The sequence below is a fragment of the Sapajus apella genome, unplaced genomic scaffold (genome assembly GCF_009761245.1).
Source record: "Sapajus apella isolate SASKATOON/1434 unplaced genomic scaffold, GSC_monkey_1.0 scaffold12, whole genome shotgun sequence".
In the NCBI taxonomy this organism is placed as follows: domain Eukaryota; kingdom Metazoa; phylum Chordata; class Mammalia; order Primates; family Cebidae; genus Sapajus; species Sapajus apella.
Genome location: NW_022436952.1, coordinates 37457402 through 37480107, shown reverse-complemented (window position 1 = coordinate 37480107; position 22706 = coordinate 37457402). Strand labels below are relative to the sequence as shown.

Genomic DNA, 22706 nt, shown 5'->3' with positions numbered 1-22706 from the left:
AAGAACCCATGCCAGACCTCACCTAACTTTAAAATTCTGGCTTCCTTTTTTTTTAAAAAAACATTGTGATCCAAACTAAATGTCTGGCCTATACACTGCCAGTCTGAGACCTCCAGTTTACAGCACTAAATCCATATTTGCCTGCCTTGTTTTCCAGTCTCTATCTTCCCAATAATAATAATAATCCCCATACTTAGACAGCACTTTGCACTATTCAGTATGTTTTCACGTCCAGTTGATCCTCTCAATGTGACAGGTAGTCAGGAGATGAGGAAATGGACACAGACAGGGTAAAGTAACTTGTCCAGTATCATATAATTAGTAAGGACCTAAGTCCGCGTCTCCCAAGTCTGAAGCCAGTATCAATCCTTGGCCATTTCACTCCCTCCTTATCCTTTCTTATGTGTGTTTTTGCTTGTTGAGTCCTTACCTAGAATAATTTCTTTCTACCAAGCCAAATCTCATCATCTTTCAAGAGTCAGCTCAGGCTCCACTGACTACATAAACCTTCCACATCTAGGTCAAATCCCCAGGTTCTTTCTCCATTTTCTGAACTTCAACTGTTATTATAGTTAATAATTTACAAACTGGTGCTTACCAACAGTCTTAAAACATTAAATTATTTCACAATACTCCACATTAGATGATACCCCCAATTGCACCTCGATGATGGGGAAATGCCATTATTCTTTTTTCACATAGTTCCCAGCACTGTACTGGGATGTAAAAATGACTGTTTAATGTTGGCTATCTTAGACAGTCTTTTGAGGAAGAAAATTATAATGACACCACTAACTTACCAGCCTGATGTTGTCTTCTGGGCGTAGTAGGATGAACATTGCTTGGAGATGCTGTTGGAGATCGCCTGGTGAAATTTACAATCAAAGGATAATTATTCTCCATTCTAATGTTGACAGAGAGGATTCCTTCTACCATAGTGACTTGTAAAAGAAAGTTCTGATTCATTAAATGACTCTAATTAGACATAGAAATTACATGATTATTGACTTAAAAAGGAAAGAGAGACTGCTAGATACTATCTCTTACTCACTAGAGATAGTATCTCCCTCTTTTCAATAAGCAATTGTGAAACATTAATACATTTGCTTTTACTCTATACTACATTAAAATTTATGTCCGTCCTGTGAAAGGTACACTTGAGACCAGTCTCAGTTTTGTATTATCGTGGATGTTAATGAGAGACCTGTTGGTGAGATCTGCTAGGCAGAGGCAGCACTCACTGGCTGTGTTTTCAGGCCCACTGAAGGTAGCAATGAGGGCACTTTGAAAATGGGTGTAGTAGTATAGTATTAGAGGAATCATCTGTAACTTTTAAAAAGCTAACCATTTTGTCATTCCTATTTCTCTAATTATATTCTTTGGTTGCATTTGACCTAAGAAGACTTTTGGATTCTCCCTAGAATAGGGTCAACAGTTTAAAATGATTTTCACATTAGTGACTGATATTATGAGAGTATATATTAAATATGCTACATAAGGGATCTATGATCATGCCACTGCACTCCAGCCTGGTGACAGAGCGAAACCTTATATTTAAAAATAAATAAACAAACAAAAGCCAAACAACCCCCGACCCCAAACCAAAAAGGATGGTTTTCACTGCTGGTTTCTGACCAATTAATTTCATTATTGCAGAATCTTTCAATTTTCAAAAATAAAATGGAGAGTCATTATGTTTGGCCAGATCCATTCTATAACATTTCAAGCCCAGGGACACAATCTGTCTCAGATGCATAAACCCAAGAGAAATGAAAACATACGTCTACCCAGAAAAGTTGTACACACATGTATATACAGCACTATTCATTATAGCCAAAAAAGTGGAAACAATGCAAATGTCTATCAATTGATAAATGGATAAATAAAATCTGATATTATCCACAAAATATATTATTTGGCCATAAAAAGGAATGATGGGCCAGGTGCAGTGGCTCATGCCTGTAATTCCAATGCTTTGGGAGGCCGAGGTGGGTGGATCACAAGGTCAGGAGATCAAGACCATCCTGGCTAATATGGTGAAACCCTATCTCTGCTAAAAATACAAAAATTAGCTAGGCATGGTAGCACATACCTGTAGTCCCAGCTACTTCAGAGGCTGAGGCAAGAGAATCACTTGAACCCAGGAGATGGAAGTTTCAGTGAGCCAAGATTATGCCACTGCCCTCCAGCCTGGGTGACAGAGCGAGACTCTGTCTCAAAAAAAAAAAAAAAGGAATGATATACTGATACATACTATACCATGAATGACCTTTGAAAACATGCCAAGTAAAAGGAGCCTGTCTCAAAAATCCATTTACAGAACATCAAGAATAGGCAAATCTATAGAGACAGAAAGTAGATTAGTAGCTGCTTAGGGCTGGGAGAGAGAGTGAGGGAAATAGGGAGTGCCTGCTAATGGATATCGGGTTTATTTTTAGGGTGATGAAAACGTTCTAAAATTAGATTGTGGTGATGATTGTTCAACTCTGTGACTATTCTAAAAACCAGTGAATGTACACTTTAAATGAGTAAACTGGGTGAATTATATGGCATGTGGATTATATCTCAATAAAGCTGTTAAACAAAAAATAAAAGAACAAGTATGAGGAGACAAAGTGTTGTGTATAAACAATGAAAAGCTACCAGAGTTACAAGTTGCAACTGAGTTAAGCAGCTGAGGCTACTTTTTGTTTTGTTTTGTTTTGTTTTCTCCTGAGATAGGGTCTGCCATTCAGACTGGAGTACAGTGGCACTATCACGGCTCACTACAGCTGTGGCCTCCTGGGCTCAAGCAATCCTCCTACCACCTCAGCCTCCAGGGTTGCTGGAACTACAGGTGTGTGCCACAACGCCTGGCTAATTTTTTGTATTTTTTGTAGAGAAGAGGTTTCACCATGTTGCCCATGCTGGTCCCGAACTACTGAGCTCAAGCGATCTGCCCACCTCGGCCTCCCAAAGTGCTGGGATTACAGAGGCGAACCACTGTGCCAGGCCTAAGCTTCTTTAAAACTAAGTTTCCTTCTGTCCTACCAGTAGAAGTAACCACAGGAAAGGATTTTTAGGATGGAGAACTTCTAGAGGAGAACCCTAAATAGTAGCTCAAAGTCCCCACTCCAAACACTACTGGCCCAAAGATTCAGCTGGCTTATTTGAAGCTCAGACAAAAAAGTCAGGAGTCCTACTCAAGTAAGGCTTCTTATGTGAGTTGGAAGCTCAGGTTTGTTAGCTGCAAAAAGTACTGCTCTGAGCAAACTGCATACCATTTCCTACTAGGAAACTGTTTTTCACAGAGTCTAAGAGAAGGCAATATACCGATATACCACTGAGATCCCTTTCCTACATTTTCCCACCATATACTTCACTTCTAGGAGCTAAATTTCAGATTTCTATTTGGTTTTATAGGCTTTTAATTATTTCCATTTCAAATGCTGGCAGACATTCACTCATAACACCCTTCTTTGATTGCAAAATAGTGCTTGGATATTTTATATGCAGCCCAGTTAAAAAATTCTAACCAGTTCAAGAAACATGCATAAGGAAGTACAATTAGACATGGTAAGCCCTTGATCTGCTCTCAATTCTGCCATCAACTTTCAGTTACTGTGGGATTAGCCAAGGCAGTTCAGTTTATGTGACAGTCTGGCTTTTGTAAGCTGAGTTTATACTTGCACTGCCTCATCTGTTCTGGTCTGGATCACAAATCAAGTCTATTCAGCTTGTGTTAAATCTGCTTTTCTTTTTAGTATGAGGAAAGCTAAATGAACAACGTTAAGTAGAAACCTGGGTGGCAATTGAGTGTAGAAGTTTGACCAAAAAAAGAAATGCCAACCAGTGCCAGAAACTTTAAAAGCCACTGACCCCATTAACTATTACATGCCATACAGCAATTTGCCCAACATCCTAATCAGACAAGTTGGATTTAATCCAATAATTTATCTTCTTTTTACTGTAAGGGCTAAATATCCACACAGAACAGAAATACAAAGCTTAGCAGGCATACTTCTTCCACACATACAAGTTGTTTGGAGAAGTGTCCTCCCTGACCTCACCTCTGGTACTGGGCACTGAGGAGGAAGGTTTTAGAAAGTGTAATCCAAGCTAATTTCCAAAAGAGGTTATTTTCCCCCTTACTCTAAAAAATTTTCTATGGCTGAAGAGTTCTGGTAGGACAATATTGCCCAAACAAAATGGATTACAATTCTGAGCTGCCACACTTGCAACTAGATGAAGGCCCAAACAAGTAGTAGGGCAGCCACTAAAATAGCCATGATTATATTGACTAAAGCTAAACTCAACTACTGGCTCAATGGGATGCAGTATTTTTGGCTTTCACCTCTTATCTAAGCACTTAAGCTGTTCCTTTTGTAGTAATTGCAATTTTTTTTCACTCCTGGAGGACACAAGTTGTCAATGTGGCACATTTATGACAACAAGCAATCACCTTTTTGTATACCATAGATCAGGATTAGTGTCCTCAGGCTATTATTTTTCCCCCCAAAATGACAAATAAGGTCTGCTGGTAGAAGAGAAGCATCAGGTTATCTCCTTAAACTCTGGATATCCTACGCCTGAGATCTCTCTCCCTAGGACACATTTTCTATGATTCTTTTCAAACCTCATCACCACAGGTGTTCCTGATTTTAGAGAAATCCAATATAAAAGAATACAATGCATATACTACTGTTAGTTGATATTTCAAAACCAGAGTCTTATACTCATTCCTAGGTGAACATTTGATGATTCTTTGTTTCTAGAAGTCCTCTGGGTTAAATTTTCAGTCTTTTAGTGTATATATTCAAGGAGCAGAACACTGGCATTTGACTACGTGACATAATAACTCATCACAGCAATGACAATGAGTTTATCTTAGTATATTCTGTATCATTCTCCTCCTTATATCATCATGAGAGAGCAGAAATAAATCAGAAATTTAGGTTTTGGTTAGTTGAAGTAGCTTTGAACAGGATTCAAGAGAACACCTAAACTTTTTTTGTTTTTTGAGATGAAGTTTTGTTCTGTTGCTCAGGCTGGAGTGCGGTGGCATAATCTCAGCTCACTGAGAACTCTGTCTCTCAGGTTCAAGCCATTCTCCTGCCTCAGCCTCCTGAGTAGCTGGGGCTACAAGCACACGCCACCATGCTTGGCTAACTTTTGTATTTTTAGTAAAGATGAGGTTTTGCCATGTTAGCCCAGCTGATCTCGAATGCCTGACCTTAAGTGATCCACCCACCTTGGCCTCCCAAGGTGCTGGGATTACAGGCATGAGCTACTGTGCCTGGCTCTTATTTTATTTTATTTTTTTTTGAGACAGGGTCTTACTCTGTTACCTAGGCTGGAGTACACAGGTGTGAAAATGGCAGATGGCTCACTGCAGCCTCAACCTTCTGGGCTCAAGAGATTCTCCCACCTCAGCCTCCCAGGTAGCTGGGACCACAGATGTACACCACCACACTTTGCTAATTTTTTTTTTTGAAGCAGAGTCTCATTCTGTTGCCCAGGTTGCAGTGCAGTGGTGCGATCTTGGCTTACTGTAACCTCTGCCTTCCAGGTTCAAGTGATTCTCCTGCCTCAGCTTCCTGAGCAGCTGGGATTATAGGCATGTGCCACCACACCTAGCTAATTTTTGTATTTTTAGTAGGGACGGAGTTTCATCATTCTGGCCAGGCTGGTTTCAAACTTTGGACCTCAGGTGATCTGCCTGCCTCGGCCTCCCAAAATGCTGGAATTATAGGCTCACGCCACCACTCCAGGCCACACTTGGCTAATTTTTTATTTTTATTTTTTTGTAGAGACGGGATTTCACCATCTTGCCCAGGCCCTCAAAATTCTGGACTCAGGCAATTCTCTCGTCTCAGCCTCCCAAAGCGCTGGGATTACAGCTGTGAGCCACTGTGCCTGGCCCACCTGAACATTTTTAACCTGAGCACTCAAAACCTTAACTGTGGCTGAACGCAGGGCCTCACACCTATAATCCCAGTGCTTTGGATAGCTGAAGTGGGCGGATCACTTGACACCAGGAGTTTGAGACCAGCCTGGCCAACACAGTAAAACCCCATCTCTACTAAAAATACAAAAATTAGCTAGGCATAGTGGTACATGCCTATAGTCCCAGCTACTTGGGAGGCTGAGGCAGAATTGCTTGAACGCAGGAGGTGGAGGTTGCAGTGAGCTGAGATTATGCCACTGCACTCCAGCCTAGGCGACAGAGTGAGGCTCCATCTCAAAAAAAAAAAAAACAAAAAAACAAAAAAACAAAAAAAACTTAGCTGGGCATGGTGGCTCACATCTGTAATCCCAGCACTTTGGGAGGCCAAAGCGGGGAGATCACCTGAGGTCAGAAGTTCGAGGCCAGCCTGGCCAACATGGTGAAACCCTGTCTTTACTAAAAATACAAAAATGAGCTGGTCATGGTGGCGGACACCTGTAGTCCCAGATATTCAGGAGGCTCAGGCAGGAGAATCACTTCAACCTGGGAGGCAGAGGTTGCAGTGAGCCAGGATCAGGCCACTGCACTCCAGCCTTGGTGACAGAGTGAGACTCTGTCTCAAAACAAACAAGCAAGCAAACAAACAAACAACAACATTAACTGAGATGAGAAGTTTCATATAAGTTCATTAGCGTATTTTGTACCTTATTATTATTCGAACAAAAACTTATTAAGCATCTAGTGTGTGTATGAGGATTTTTGCTAAGTGCTAGAAAAATGGTCTGAGAGTATAAAAGAAAAGTGATTACAACACAGTACAATGCTTTCTTTCACCATTAAAGAACTTCTGAAGAGATGTGGATGAGGCAGTCAGCTTTTTAAAATATAACATAAGATATGGTTACCAAGAAAGAAATAGTGTATATGCAAGCATTACCTGCATGCTTGTTCCGTCTGTGGCTGATTCTTGGTGTGGATGAGCCATTTCCCCGTGGTAGAAAAAGGGCAGCACCTTTGACAGTTAGAAAGCTCTCGCTGATGCTACAAGGAAAACGTCAAAAGAAAATAAATTACTTAGGAAAGGAAATCAAAGAGTAGGATGAAAGGAAATCAAAGAGTAGGATGAAGAACCACTTTAGGATTCTCTCTTCCCTATTCCAAAGTCCCAACTTCACAGAACGAAGTGTAAAAACATAATCAAGAAAGGCTGTGGTTACTTACAACTCATATGCTCCTGTCTAATCTAGAGAAGTTTTCTTTTCTTTTCTTTTCTTTTTTTTTGAGAGGGAGTCTTGCTCTGTCGCCCAGGCTGGAGTGCAGTGGCGTGATCTTGGCTCACTGCAACCTCCACCTCCTGGGTTCAAGGGATTCTCCTGCCTCAGCCTCCCCAGTAGCTGGGATTACAAGCCCAGCCACCACGCCCGGCTAGTTTTTGTATTTTAGTACAGATGGGGTTTCACCATGTGGGTCAAGCTGGTCTTGAACTCCTGACCTCAAATGATCCGCCTGCCTTGGCCTCCCAAAGTGTTGGGATTATAGGCATGAGCCACCGTGCCTGGCCTCTAGACAAGTTTTCTGAAACAAAACTTCCAATATTCTGTTTTTGTTTTTTTTTTTTTTGAGACAGAGTCTCATTCTGTCATCCAGGCTGGAGTGCAGTGGTATGATCTTGGCTCACTGCAACAACCTCCACCTCCTGGGTTCATGTAATTCTCCTGCCTCAGAGTCTTGAGTAGCTGGGATTACAGGTGTGAGCCACCATGACCAGCTAATTTTTGTATTTTTAATAGAGACGGGGTTTTACCATATTGGCCAAGATGGTCTCAAATTCCTGGCCTCAGATGATCTGCCCTCCTTGGCCTCCCAAAATGATAGGAGTACAGATGTGAGCCGCTGCACCTAGCCAAAACTTAGGATATTCTATACATTACATGGCAGCAGTTAAGAGCTGAGGCTCTGGAACCAGAATGGCTGAGTTTGAATCCTGGCTTTACTTCTTCCTACCTGAGTAGGCCTAAATTTCTTTATCTGTAAACAGGGATAATAAAATAAAGTTGTTGTGAAAAGCCAATGAGAAAAGAGCTTCTTAAAGTGGTGCCTGGCACATAGTAAAAAGCCCTCAATAAATATTAGTTATTATAAGTAGATTAGTAGAAGGTTATCAATAATGATGTTTCAATAGTGTCCTGATCAGATGTGAAGTATGTTACAATATTTAGCTACTAATAATAGGTGCAAAGTTTGCAAAAAAGATTTATGTTTAAAATATATACCACACTAAAGTGTTAGCTCAAAATTTTACTATTGCCAACTTGCATCCCCATACTCAGTGAAAAGAAGTAATGTACAAGAAGTGTGTCTAACCCACTAGGGTTTGTCATTCACACAATGATAATATAGGTGGAGAATTACTGCTGAGGTTAGTAGCTATTCAAAATACAATCACTGGTCTGGTCACAGTAGTTCATGCCTGTAATTCCAGTGCTTTAGGAGGCCAAGCCAAGAGGACTGCTTGAGGTTTGGAGTTTGAGACCAGACTGGACAACACAGTGAGGCCCTATCTCAAGAAAAATATTTTAAAAATTAGCTGGGTGTGGTATCAAACACCTATAGTCCTAGCTATTCAGGAGGGTGAGGTGGGAGGATCACTTGAACCTCGGAGTTTGAGATTATAGTGAGTTATGATGGCACCATTATACTCCAGCTGGGGCGACAGAGCAAACCTCTCTCTAAAAAAAAAAAAAAAAAAAAAAAAAAGAGGCCAGGCACAGTGGCTCACACTTGTAATCCCAGCACTTTGGGGGGCTGAGGTGGGCGGATCACAAGATCAGGAGATCGAGACCATCCTGGCTAAGATGGTGAAACCCCATCTCTACTAGAAATACAAAAAAATTAGCCTGGTGGTGGCATGCACCTGCAGTCTCAGCTACTTGGGAGGCCGAGGCAGGAGAATCCCCTGAACCTGGGAGGCGGAGGTTGTAGTGAGCCAAGACTGCGCCACTGCACTCCAGCCTGGTGACAGTGTGAGACTCTGTCAAAAAAAAAAAAAAAAAAAAAAAAAAATGACCAACACAAAAATGAGTGGATATCCACGAACAACCAGAAAATAAACCAGAAAATAAATCTAAATTATTTCATATCAATAGACTAAATAAGTCTTTCAAGTTATCCATCAAGGTTCTCGCAGAATCTGAAAGAACAGAACTTAAGTCACGAACGGCCAAGTTTAGAAATACATAATAGAGGATTCCGAATTGCTTGTGAGTACAGTACTGCTATTAAACGTTATAACAGATTATAAATGACATTGTCTACTCAATATTTCCACACGGAAATCTAATTGGCATGCTAAATTCATGTTGCCAAAACTAAATTCTTGAGCTCCCCTACCCTCAAGTCAATCTAGCCTCATTCTCCAGCCTTATTCTCCCAGTTGTTTAGGCAAAACACTTAATAGTCATTCTTAGTGTCTTTCCTTCCTATAATACGTATCTAATCCATTAGCAAATCCTGTGAGCTTCACTTTCAAATACATCTTGAATCTGCCCACTTATCCCTATCACCACTACCACATTGGTCCATGGCACTATCATTCCTTACTTGGACCACTATTTAAAAAGTTTTTCTTAAAAAAGCTTTTTATTACAGAAAATTTCAAACATATACAAAAGTAGAGGAAATACTATAACAAACCTCTATGTTCCCGTCATATTTCAGCTTTAATTTGTGGCAAATTTTGTTTCTTCTACATCCTCACCAATTCTACCTTGCCCCCACAGTGAAACAAACCCCAGGCGATGTATCAGCAGAAAACTTCTTAACAGGTCTATCTGCAGTCACTTCTGCCCTCCATTACCTACTCACCAAACAGCAACTAGAGTGACTTAAAAAACATATAGATCATACAGTGTCACTTCCCTGCTTAAAACTCCTCAAAGGTTTCCTTTCGTACTTATAAATAAAAAAACCAGTCTTTTAGCTTGCTCTTCAAGGCCCTGTAACACCCTACAGGAAGCTACTCCTCTGATCTTACATCTTCTCCCCTTTTGTTTACCATGATCTACGATCCTTTTCTCTTTCTTGAATGTTTGAGGGCCTTTATGCCTTCTGTTCTTTTCCTGGAATACTTTTCTTGTGGCTGGTCACTATGTAAGTCTCAGCTCCAATATCACTGCTCCTTCCCCCAATTCCAATCATACTCTAGCCTGTTGTTCTGTTTCCTTCAGAATATTTATCATAAACTAAAATTGTAATTATTCACGTGTATACTTGTGGTTACCCTCCTATAGTAGAATATAAGCTCCATGAGAGCAAGGGCTTAATTTTGCACATCACTGTAGCTTCAGCACTAGAAATAGCGTAAGGCACCTATTAGCCACTTAAATAATACGTGATGGATGAATGAATTTACCCCACGTATTTTCCACACTGTATGTCTGTCCTGCCACTGTAGCAAAAATTGTAATTAGGACAAGTCTCACATGTAAAAATAATCAATATAGAACTCAATGTATGTGGCAGATTAATGGACTTTAAAATGTTTGATAATAGATTAACAAATGAAATTAAATCACCTCTATAATGCTATCAGATACTGATTCAATTTTATCATTTAATAAAGTACATAATGCTAATAAAACTTTTGAGTTAATCTGCCAAATAGACTAAAGCATGTCTTCTAAAAACAAAAGAATCCACAGATGTCACTTTAAAAATTTGCATGCTGGCTGGGGGTGAGGGTGCCTTGATTTTGTTTTGTTTTCATCTTTAAATAAAGCATTGCTCTCTTGTGGTCTGTTACACAAGGCTTGTCTCTTGTTACATCCGTGGTGTTCACATGCCACCCTACTGTGGGGTCATACTGTTCCACTCACATTACAGGAACAACTTAAAACAAAATGTCTGAGTGACAGGATGAGTGGGCTACACCACAGACAGGAAATGAAATTCACACTGCTGCCAACACAGCAACTGCTGCTTTACTAAATGAAAATATTTTTAAAATAAAGGCTAAATATTCTACCTATTCACCAGGCAAAGTAACAGCTTTGGACACTGCGGTTTCCAGTAAACAAAGCAGTTCTCTACATGTACAAAGGAAGTGTGTATATTTGTTGAACAGTTTAAAACAACATACTTCAGTCATTCCTTTTGTGACACAGAGGTAGTTTCTCTTTGACAAACACTATTTTAAGAACTTCCTGGTGTTCGGAGTTCTGTAATACTGTTCTTGATAGATACATTTGTGGCTTATGCTTTAAAGCATATCTAAGTACATTCCTCCTTTAAAGCATACCTAAATGTATTCTTTAAAATGTATGTAGTGATTTCTCAAGGTAAGGGTTAAGGAACTGGACAAAGGCCATCGGTTAATTTAAAGCCACCTGGACTCCAAAAAGTCCTGATTATCAAAGAAAGGCGAGGAGTCAAACTCACATAGAGTATAAAGGAAAAGAGAGGCTTTCCAATTTGAAACACAAATGTCAACAAAATTTTCTGATGGAACAAAATGCATAGCAGACCTAGGTAGGCCAGGAGACTACTGTTTTTTTTTTTTTTTGAGATGGAGTCTCGCTCTGTTGCCTATGCTGGAGTGCACTGGTGAGATCTCGGCTCACTGCAACCTCTGCCTCCCAGACTCAAATGATACTCATGCCTCAGACTCTCAAGTAGCTGGGACTACGGGCATATGCCACCATACTCAGCTAATTTTTTTTTTTTTTTTTTTTTTTTTTGAGAAGGAGTCTCCCTCTGTCTCCCAGGCTGGAGTACAATGGCACAATCTTGACTCACTGCAACCTCCACCTCCTGGGTTCAAGTGATTCTCCTGCCTCAACCTCCCGAGTAGCTGGCACTACAGGCACTCCCCACCACACCCAGCCAATTTTTGTATTTTTAGTAGAGACGGGGGTTTCACCATGTTGGCCAGACTGGACTTGAACTCCCGACCTTGTGATCTGCCTGCCTTGGCCTCCCAAAGTGTTGGGATTACAGGCATGAGCCACCGTGCCTGGACTTACCCAGCTAATTTTTGTATTTTTAGTAGAGACAGGGTTTCACCATGTTGCCCAGGCTGATCTCGAACTACTGACCTCAAGGGATCCATCTGCCTTGGCCTCCCAAAGTGCTGGGATTACAGGCATAAGCCACTGTGCCTGGCCCAAGACTACTATTTAATACTATTATAAGAGGTGCGATATGGGCTCCCAGAGAGTCATGGCAGACAATCTGGATGGCACAATCAATCCTCTTTATTCCGTGGCCCCAGGTTATGACTCCTCAGTTATCAAAAAAGTGACATTCTGTTGGTCACAAAGGGACCAGAAATAAGTGTGTGGCTGATTACAAAAATCTCTTATCATTACGGAAAAAAATTCATAGCACGGAAGTGATAAAACAAAATTTATAACTACCACCAGAGTTTAGGTAGATAAAATTCCGCTTGAAAATTAAATGCTTTATTTGCATATGAAGAAAATTATATGTAAATTTAATCATGTATACTTTTGTATAAGGTAAAAGGTTGGTATATCTTGCCAGAATAGTAAGATATTTATTATGTAAATATGTCTTTCTGAAGCAGCTGCCTAAAAATTCAATTGACATGGAGTTGTCAATCGTCTAATTAAAAATCTGTTCTTGGCTGGGCGCACAGGCTCTCACCTGTAATCCTAGCACTCTGGGAAGCCAAAGTGGGTGGATTGCTTGAGCTCAGGAGTTTGAGACCAGCCTGGGCAACATGGTGAAACCCCATTTCTATTAAATTAGCCAGGCATGGTGGCAGGCATTTGTAATCACAGCTACTCGGGAGGCTGAGGCAGAAGAATTGCTTGAACCCAGAAGGTGGAGGTTGCAGTGAGCTGAGATTGCACTACTGTACTCCAGCCTGGGTGACAGAGCGAGACTCTGTCTCAAAAAAGAAAAAAAAAAATCTGTTCTTGCTGGGCACAGTGGCTCACGCCTGTATTCCTAGCACTTTGAGAATTGCTTGAACCCAGGAGTTGGAGGTTGCAGTGAACTGAGACTATGCCACTGCACTCCAGCCTGGGCAAGAGAGTGAGATTCTGTCTAAAAAAAAAAAAAAAATGTTCTTTAGAAAGGTAGGTGAAAACTTTTTCATATTTTCTGAATTGACTAGTTCTGTAGAATGTGGCCCAGAAACAGGACTGCAGTAAACTTTATGAAGTCATTTGTATGGGATTACTGATGCCTAAGTTAAACACAACTCCAAAGGATTTAGAAACCCCTACATAAGGAATAAATGAGATAACGAGAATACTATTGTCTTGAGATCAAAGAGAGAATACTATTCTCTTGATTTAAAGAGAATAATTAGCTGCTTGATACAAAAATGAAAGGATCACCTTTCTAATAGAGTACTCGTGACAGTGAAGTTCTCCAGAGTCTTTATAACTTAAGAACATCTATGCTTCTCTTTGCCACAAGATTGCTTGATCAACAAGGGGAAAGTCATCCCTGGTTATGTGTGTGTGTGTGTGTGTGTGTGTGTGTGTATGTGTGTGTGTGTATGTGTGTGTATATATATGTATAAAATGAGCTAATAATAGTTAACTCAACTAGTTATCTACTGTATGCTAGGTGCACTTTACTTCATTTAACTTTCCTAACAATTCTATGAAGTAGGTACTATTTTATTTATTGTACTTTAAGTTCTGAGGTACATGTGCAGATCTTGCAGGATTGTTGCATAGGTACACACATGCCATGGTAGTTTGCTGTCTCCATCCCCCCGTCACCTACATCAGGCATTTATCCCAGTGTTATCCCAAAGTAGGTACTATTTTTACCCCCAATAAACGTGTAAGAGACTGAGGGACTCAGAGATCATAAGTTACTTGTCTAAAATCAATCATACAGCTAGTAAGCCTCAGGGCAAGGATTCAAATCAAGATTTGACTTGAAAGCTCATGCTCTGAATCCTTCTCTACGATGTTTTCATTTTATGATATAGTTTTTGATGGATGAAATACAATATCTTCCCTACACACCTTTTCAACAGAATAGAATTTAAAAGTAGAGTAGAGGCTGAGTGTGGTGGCTCCCGCCTGTAATCCCAGCACTTTGGGAGGCCAAGGAGGGCGGATTACTTGAGGCCAGGAGTTTGAGACCAGCCTGGCCATCATGGCGAAACCTCGTCTCTACTGAAAATACAAAAATTAGCCAGGTATGGTGGCACACACTTGTAATCCCAGCTACTCGTGAGGCTGAGGCAAGATAATTGTTTGAATTTGGGAGGCGGAGTTTGCAGTGAGCTAAGATCATGCCACTGGACTCCAGCCTGGGCAACAGAGTGAAAACTTCATTTAAAAAAAAAAAGGCCAGGCATGGTCGCTCACACCTGTAATCCCAGCACTTTGGGAGTCCAAGGCAGATGGATCATGAGGTCAGGAGATCAGGACCCTCCTGGCTAACATGGTGAAACTAAAAATACAAAAAATTCTACTAAAAATACAAAAAATTAGCTGCGAGTGGTCGCAGGTGCCTGCAGTTCCAGCTACTTGGGAGGCTGAGGCAGGAGAATTGCTTGAACCCTGTAGGCGGAGGTTGCAGTGAGCCGAGACGGTGCCACTGCACTCTAGCCTGGGTCTCCAAAAAAAAAAAAAAACCCAAGTAGAATATAGGAGTGAGAAAAGTGCTGACATCCATTCGGATTCCAACTCTTATTTTCCCCACCACCTTCCTAGCAAGGCCATAAACATAAAGACTATACTGAGGGGGATAAAGACCATGTCTGAGAGATGAATCCAGTTGGGCTGGACAGTGAGCAAACTGTAGTATCTATTGGAAATGACAGTGGCATCTTAGTCTCAAAAAATGGAGGAAAGAGTAGTTGGCTTTAAATGTATTTGGGGAAGTACTCTGTGCCAATCCCTTCTGATCAAAATCATTTCCTAAAGTATGACATTTGTTAACTGGTAGTTTTTTCTCAGGCAAAGTGTGGAAGAAAAGGTCAACTAAGGGAAGAAAATATTTAACTATTCTGAGGTTGAAATAATCTTTGAGGAATGTGACCAGGGTGATCATCCATGACCAGCAGGAAGGTCAAGGAAGCAAAACAAAGCAACAACACACCTGGCCTAACTGCTGAATGTCAGTTGGCCAGAAATTATTCTGTTCTACATGCAACATACATAAGAAGAAATGGCTCACTGACTATGAGAAATCAAGTTGCAGAAAGTAGATGTTATACTTTTAATACTAAAATGAACAAAGCAGATTTTTATGTTCATAATGTTTGTAATGCAAAACTCTGGAGTAGGTTTGGCATTTCTGCTTGAAGCCAAAATTTGTAGGCAAATCATTATGTACTATTGACTGCATGCAATATTACTGCACAAGGTGAGCCGGTTGGTATTTATGTTAAATTCAAGTACTACACATAATTTGAACTCATGCTTTTGTCTTGAAGAATATCTAGTGGAATCTTTCAAATACATTGTACCCTCCCAATATTCTTCCCCACCTGATAAGCTTTTCTGCTTACTTGTTTAATTTTCAGATTCAAGGTTGCTAGGACAGCTTCTGTCAACCCCACTACATGGAAAGGAATTCATGTTCTCACTTGATGTGACCACATCGCACAGACAAAGAATTTCATAATAAAAAGTTTTAAATATCAGACCAGAGGTCAAGGAACTACACAACCATCAATACTAATGCCTAATGGAAAAAATCTGGCCAAACCCCCAAAACAGTAAGGAAAAAGTAATTGTGCCTTGATGTATGCAACCTGGCTGCAAAAGTTAAAAGTATACCTCTAGGTAGTGAAGAAAATGTGACTCTGTAATCCTAAAGAATTTAGAATACAACAAGAGAAAATCCAAACCCAAATATCATACTGTTCTCTGTAATTAAATATTCTCACCCTACTCCTGCAGCATGACCAAACATTCAACATTAGAATGCCCAGCCATACCTGGAACTCTCTCCCTGAGGGCATTAACTTCCCAGAAACATGCCTCTGAATCCAAGTGTCAGGATTATTTCTCTACTTATCAGCAGACAAGCAGAGACTGGACCACATGAGTAGACAAATTACTGGCCAAAGCAGAGAAGGGCTTAGGACTCTGGTTCTTACTGATTAACAATAACCATCAGACTTAGTCCCTCCTAGTCTTCCACTTGAACCCTGTTGCACAATGCCCAGCACAACTATACTCAGATGCAGCTATTTGTTTTTCTCCTTTCCTACAACTGAAGGGGGAAAAAGGATCTGTTTGTTCAAGACTGAGAGACAAATTCCAATCAGGACGAAACTTTGTGGTCTTTTCACTACCGGCCTAAATGGAAGGCCAAAACAAAACAAAAAACCAAAATTACTTGTTCTGTTCATTTTGAATGTTCATTTACTGATAAGATCTTGTTATTCTATTTTTGCCCCAACCTTGTGCATCTTAGAAATGTCTGATAGAAACATAATTTAAAATCAATAATTTTACCACTGGTCATACAATTCAACCTTCCAGTTTTTACAGATGGGGCACATCTGCTTTGACATTTGCTGTTTGTGGCTGTTCAGCAATAGATTTCTCTTTTTCACCATCATCCTACTCTGCTTTTGGGGAATCCATTCAAATATGGTTTTGGCGGCCTCCCACTCTGGAACTGTAAGGGGTTTTGTAGGAAGCTGGAACGTGGCTTACATCTGGCCAGTTGGAAACTCTCCCCTTGGACTCTGAATCTCCCCTGGAAACTACCCTGGGACCATACCCCATTTTTCCTACTGCTTTGGATACATGGGGAGAGTTTCGAGGTATGGGCCAGTCTACTCCTGCTCCCTGGTCTTCCCTGAATGACCCTAGCTCTTTCCTGTGAACCCTAAATATCTGAGATAGGTCTCAGTCAATTTAGGAAGTTTATTTTGCCAAAGTTAAGAATGTATGCCCGTGACACAGCCTCAGGAGGTCCTGATGACATGTGCCCAATGTGGTAGGGGCACAGCTTGGTTTTATACATTTTATGGAGATATGAGACATCAATCAACATATGAAAAATGTACACTGGTTCTGTCAGGAAAGGCAAGACAACTTGAAGCAGTGAGGGGACTTCCAGGTCATAGGTAGATAAAAGACAAATGGTTGCATTCTTTTGAGTTTCTGATTCGCCTTTCCAAAGAAGGCAATCAGGTATGCATTTATGCTACTGAGCAGAGGAGGGATATCTTTGAGTTCCGTCTGTCATTTGTCCACAAGGAAATTCCTTGTGAGGGAGCTATGTAGCTTTAAAAAATCTTGGTAGCTATCTTTTTTAGGAATAGAACAGGAGGCAGATTTGCCCTAAGCACTTCCCAGCTTGACTTTTCCCTTTGGCTTGGTGATGATTTGGGGGATGATTTTGAGATTATTTTCCTTTCATATATCTGTTCTCTAAGTTTGGTCCTCTAGCCTCCCATCCATTAGGATGTCTGACATCTTTCTGACAAATATTTTACTTATGACAGTTAAAATTCATTTCTGGCTAGACGCGGTGGCTCATGCCTGTAATTCCAGCACTTTGGGAGGCTTAGGCGGGTGGATTACTTGAGGTCAGGAGTTTGAGACCCGACTGGCCAACATGGTGAAACCCCATCTCTACTAAAAATTAAAAAATTAGCTGGTGTGGTGGTGGGTGCCTGTAATCCCAGCTACTCAGGAGGCTGAGGCAGGAGAATCGCTCGAACCCGGGAGGCAGATGTTGCAGTGAGTAGAGATCGTGTCACTGCACCCCAGCCTGGGCAACAGAGTGAGACTTTGTCTCAAAAAAAAAAAAAAATCATTTCCGAGCTTGCAACAGAGAATCTGATATATCAACTGAAGCCCAGAGAATTTACTGATTTACCTTAAAATCACATAGCTAGTTAGCAGCAGGGCCAGGCTTAAGCCCCCATGTCATCTGATACTCTGGGCAGCACTTTAACCCTTTGTTCTGTGTTAGATGTTACTACAACAGGACATATAGCTAAATAACAGTATGAAACAACTAGCAATTAAAAACACTGCTGGTCAGTTCATCTGAAGAGAACAAAGGCAGGATTTCACTGCAAAGCTTGGTGTGATGTCTGTTCTATTTTTCTTTTTCTTTCTTTCTTTCTTTTTTTTTTTTTTTTTTTGAGATGGAGTCCCGTGCTGTTGCCCAGGCTGGAGTGCAATGGTGTGGTCTCAGCTCACTGCAACCTCTGCCTCCTGGGTTCAAAAGATTCTCCTGCCTCAGCCTTCCAAATAGCTGGAATTACAGGCACCCGCCACCATGCCTAGCTAATTTTTTTGTATTTTTAGTAGAGATAGGGTTTCACCATGTTGGCCAGGCTGGGCTCGAACTCCTGACCTCAGGTGATCCGCCCACCTCAGCCTCCCAAAGTTCCTGGATTACAGGCGTAAGCCACTGTGTCCAGCCATTTGTTCTATTTTTCATAGAATCCTGAAGACAAAGTTCAGGTCTAAGTGGGGAAAAATTCAAACTATTCCAGTGAGGCAAATACTTTCATGCTGTCTCTTAAGATTACTTCTTTTTCCTTTAGTAAATTTCTTGGATTTTAAATGTTGCTTTAATAATATCAAAAACTAGGTGTAGAAATGAAAAGTTAGGAAGACCATGGGGCCTAGAAAGGAAGGCAAAAAGCTCACATGGGAAAGGAAGTGGATGCCTGCCCTCTCTCTCCCTGGTTCCTCTTCAGTCTTCTCTAAGACCAAAAGACTTTTCTTTTAGGTGCTGTCTGGCCACACACTCATTTGACCTCCTTTCAGAGATTTAATGCTTCTAGCTTTTGGTTTGAGTTTTAAAGCACTACCAAATCATAACAGATCAGAGCTGGAGGGCCTTTAGGGAGTCTAAGGCAGGGCGCCAAATGGAAGCAGGTGGGCTTAATTCACCACATGTCTTGTGAGACCAAACACAGATCTAAAATAATTTTGACTTCTGAATACCTTTGAGAAGAACACACACTGTCTCATTCTTCCAGATAGCCACCATTCTTGGACTTACACCAAGCAGCATTGCTAAAAAACCCTTCTGAGTGTGAGCTAAGACCCAGACCTTCTCATGACACCACTGTTCTCTTCTTGTCTCCCTCTCTGTGCAGCCAGCCACCTTAACAAGGCTCAGCCTCAGTCTTGCCTCCAGCCACCATCCAAAAATAACCCTCGCCTCCCTCACCCACAAGCAAAAACAGAAAAGAGAAAACCTAGGTGCCCAGGAAAGGAACTGGCCTCAAGCAACTTCCCAATACACAACTGACCCTGGGCCTTCTGGTGACTGACAGTGGTGGGGAGTTTTGATTTTGAGAAGGTCCTCCTCCAAAGACAGGAGAAACTGCCTCAGCTCAAAGGAACCCAGTTCCCTTACAGACTGAATCAACAAAGCTTCTTGGTTCTGTAGCCCTAAACTCTAGATTTAAATACTTTTTCAAAATGGAAAAATTTAAAAGCTATCTGGCCCCGAAAGTAAATGACCTGAAAAGTTCTTTCTCAGTATTTAAAATGCTGGATGTCTTGGTTACTAAGAGACATGTTGGTCACGTCTCTTAGTAACCACGACATGGCACCCAATAGTTAGGAAAAAAACAAAATAGAAGGAGATTAACTCAGAAAAACTGTTCAGCATTTGAAAAATAATTTCATTTGCATGATTCAACAAATGACTTCCCAGGTATTTAAAAACACAACTGCAGAAGAAATGCAAATTAGGCTTTCAAGCATTTGGTCAAAGTGTCAAACCCTGCTTTCAGACCATTTGTCTTTCATGCTTGGTAATGTGTCTTTGAGGCTAAGGTCACCCTCTGTTCTTTGGTGCTGTTACCTTCTGATATCCTTGTCACTCTTTTATTTATTCCTTATTTTGTCCAATCTTCTCTTCTTTCCCTAATTCTTACAATAATCTTGAAATATTTCAGTGTGGCCAGGCACTGTGGTTCACGTCTGTAATCTCAGTACTTTGGGAGGCTAAGGCAAGTGGATCACCTGAGGTCAGGAGTTCGAGACCAGCCTGGCCAACATGGAGAAACACTGTCTCTACTAAAAATACAAAATTAGCTGGGCATGGTGGCGCATGCTTGTAATTCCAGCTACTTGGGAGGCTGAGGCAGAATTACTTCAACCTGGGAGGCAGAGGTTGCGGTGAGCTGAGATAGTGCTATTGGGCAACTCCAGCCTGGGCAACAAGAGCGAAACTCCATCTCAAAAAAATAAATAAATAAAAGAAAAAAAAAGATATTACAGTGTTCATACAGATGAAAATCCAACAATTTTGTCTCAAAATTTCTCATCCTCTTAGTCTTTAAAGACCTTTTCTCCTTTTAGACTTCTAATTCATAGGGTCCCTCTGGAAGGCATGCGTTCTTGATGGTCTTAATTTCAGAAACTAAACTCTCACTTTCTGATTACAATTCCTTCTCCTTATAATTCCTGTGTGTTCACTCCCTCTTCAAGATGAGGGAGACTCCTCATCCCGATTCCTCAACTTTTTCTAGGCTATCAACCTCCTTTTGGCTTTTCTTTCCTCCCTAACCAACCTAGTCCCATGTCCTATTTCTTAACTGGTTTCCCCACAGTCTATTTTTGCTCCTGATTTCCCTTCATAATGCTACTGCTTAAAATGATATGGTTATTTGATGTTACTATTATCTGTTTAAGCAGTAAGCTCCCAGAGAGCAGAAACTTTAACTCGTCTGATGTTATCTCTCTAATGTTTAGCACAGTACTTGACACTAAATGTTTAGTAATTATACATGGAATAAATGAGAGAAAGGCAGCCAAACACTTAAGAAGATAAGGAACCATGCCTCTGGATGCCACAGCACATTCACGGGCTCAGTGCAAGGATATCTGAGATGACGGCAACAACACTGACTTTACTCAGCCGGGCACTTAACAGCTCTGGACAGCTCCCTCTCCTATTCCTTTCCACTGTTAACTTGGCCTTCTATACCACAAAGAAAATGGAGGTTAGCTAGTGTGATTTCTCTCAGTTACTTTCTCTCACCTGCAGTCTTATCTCCTTTCTCCAATATGAGAGAATGATACATCCAGCTGCCACCTGTGTCCTTGGTCCCATTCCCTCATCTCCTAGTTTTCTCTCTCTAGTGACTACTACTCCTCAGCTTGGAAACATGCTCAAGTCTGGTCTGTTTTCCTTAAAGGAAAACAACCTCCATGCCCCCAAATCTTAACTTGATCCTGTGTTCTCTTCTAAGTTCTCTTTATTAAGGAGAAAGTCTATACTTGCTGTCACCATTTTCTTCTCTTGCCAGTCATTTTTTCTACCCACTGCCATCTTGCTTCTGTCTCATCACTTCTCTGAAACTCCTCCCCCACTCTAAGTTTGCCAATGATTTCCCAAGTGATAGATCCCAAGGACAAACTCAGCTTAGCATCAATTTCTGCTCTTCATTTAATACCTGATGTGTACCAGCAAATCACTTTCTCCTTTTTGAGATGACCCTGCCCCTGCTCTCCTCAGTTTCTAAAACACTAAGTACATCTGGTATCTCTCTGACCATTCTAGTTCCGTATCTTTTGTCAGTAACCCTACCCTATCCATTGCCCTTAAAACAGACCGTCAGTCTGTTGGCTGGGTGTGGTGGCTCACACTTGTAATCCCACCACTTTGGGAGGCCAAGGCAGGCAAATCACGATGTCAGGGATTCAGGACTACCCTGACCAACATGGTGAAGCCCTGTCTCTACTAAAAATACAAAAATTAGCTGGGCATGGTGGCGTGTGCCTGTAATCCCAGCTACTCAGAAGGCTGAGGCAGGAGAATTGCCTGAACCAGGGAGTCGGAGGTTGCAGTGAGTGGAGATGGCGCCATTGCACTCTAGCCTGGTGGCAGAGAGAGACTCTGTCTCAAAAACAAACAAACAAATAAAACCAAAGAGTCTGTTTGACCTTCACAGTGCTTTGAAACATAAATTTATTAACAATATTTTTTTCAGGCAGGGTCTCGCTTTTCACCCAGGCTAGAGGGCAATGGTGTGTTCACGGCTCACTGCAGCCTCAACCTCAAGTCAAGTGATCCTGCCACTTCAGCATCCTGAGTAGCTGGGACTCTAGGTGTGTGCTACCATGCCTGGCTAATTTTTTAATATTTTGCAGAGATGAGGTCTTACTATGTTGTCCAAGCTGGGCTAGAACTTCTGGACTCAAGTATCCTCCTGCCTTGTCTCCCAAAGTGCTGAGATTATAGGTGTGAGCCAGCTCTCGGCCCATTGACAATTAATTGTACTTAAAAATCCAGCTTCTTTTGAAAAATCATGAAATTTGAACACACATGTCCATCTAGCAACAACTGGCCAGAGAAAAGCAGTGGCTGCCACTTTAGACATGAGCTCGTGGTAAGTGCTATGGAGAAAAATGAAGTAGAGAAAAAGCAACAGGGAGTGCTATTGTGTAAACTTGCTTGTGTTATAAGATATGGCAGAAAAAAATCTCTTCACTAAGCTGACATTTCAACAAGAGATCTGTAGGAATCAGGGAGGGAGCCATGCAGCTGTTTGGAAAAAGAACATTAAAGGCAGTGGGGGGAGCTGGGCATGGTGGTATGCACCTGTAATCCCAGCTACTCTGGAGGATAAGGTGGAAGGATCATTTGGGCCCAGGATTTTAAAACCAGCCTGGGCAACATAGCAAGACCCCATCTGAAAAAAGGTAGTGGGAGCAGCAGATGCAAAGGCCCTGAGGCAGAAGTGTGACTGGCTAGCTTGGGAATTTGCAGGGAGGTCAGGAGCATTGAAATGTTGTGAGCCAACAATGAGTGGCAGAAAATGAAAAGAGGCAGAGAAAGGCAA

The 22706-nt window shown here is 41.2% G+C and overlaps 1 protein-coding gene and 1 long non-coding RNA gene across 5 annotated transcripts in view; both read right to left on the bottom strand.

The window, feature by feature from the left end:
• The window catches only part of SSH2 (slingshot protein phosphatase 2), a 291139-nt gene that overhangs the window by 69340 nt on the left and 199093 nt on the right, over positions 1 to 22706 (bottom strand). For all 4 annotated transcript variants that reach the window (XM_032279320.1, XM_032279317.1, XM_032279318.1 and 1 more), the window contains 2 exons: positions 6864 to 6967; positions 801 to 865 (listed from right to left, as the gene is read on the bottom strand). In XM_032279320.1, coding sequence (XP_032135211.1) covers positions 801 to 865; positions 6864 to 6967 — 169 coding nt within the window. The remainder of the gene's footprint in view (positions 1 to 800; positions 866 to 6863; positions 6968 to 22706) is intronic.
• Positions 18679 to 19924, bottom strand: LOC116552589. The gene is made up of 2 exons (XR_004269460.1): positions 19467 to 19924; positions 18679 to 19420 (listed from the first exon to the last, which is right to left on the bottom strand). It is a non-coding gene; the product is annotated as an uncharacterized LOC116552589 (long non-coding RNA).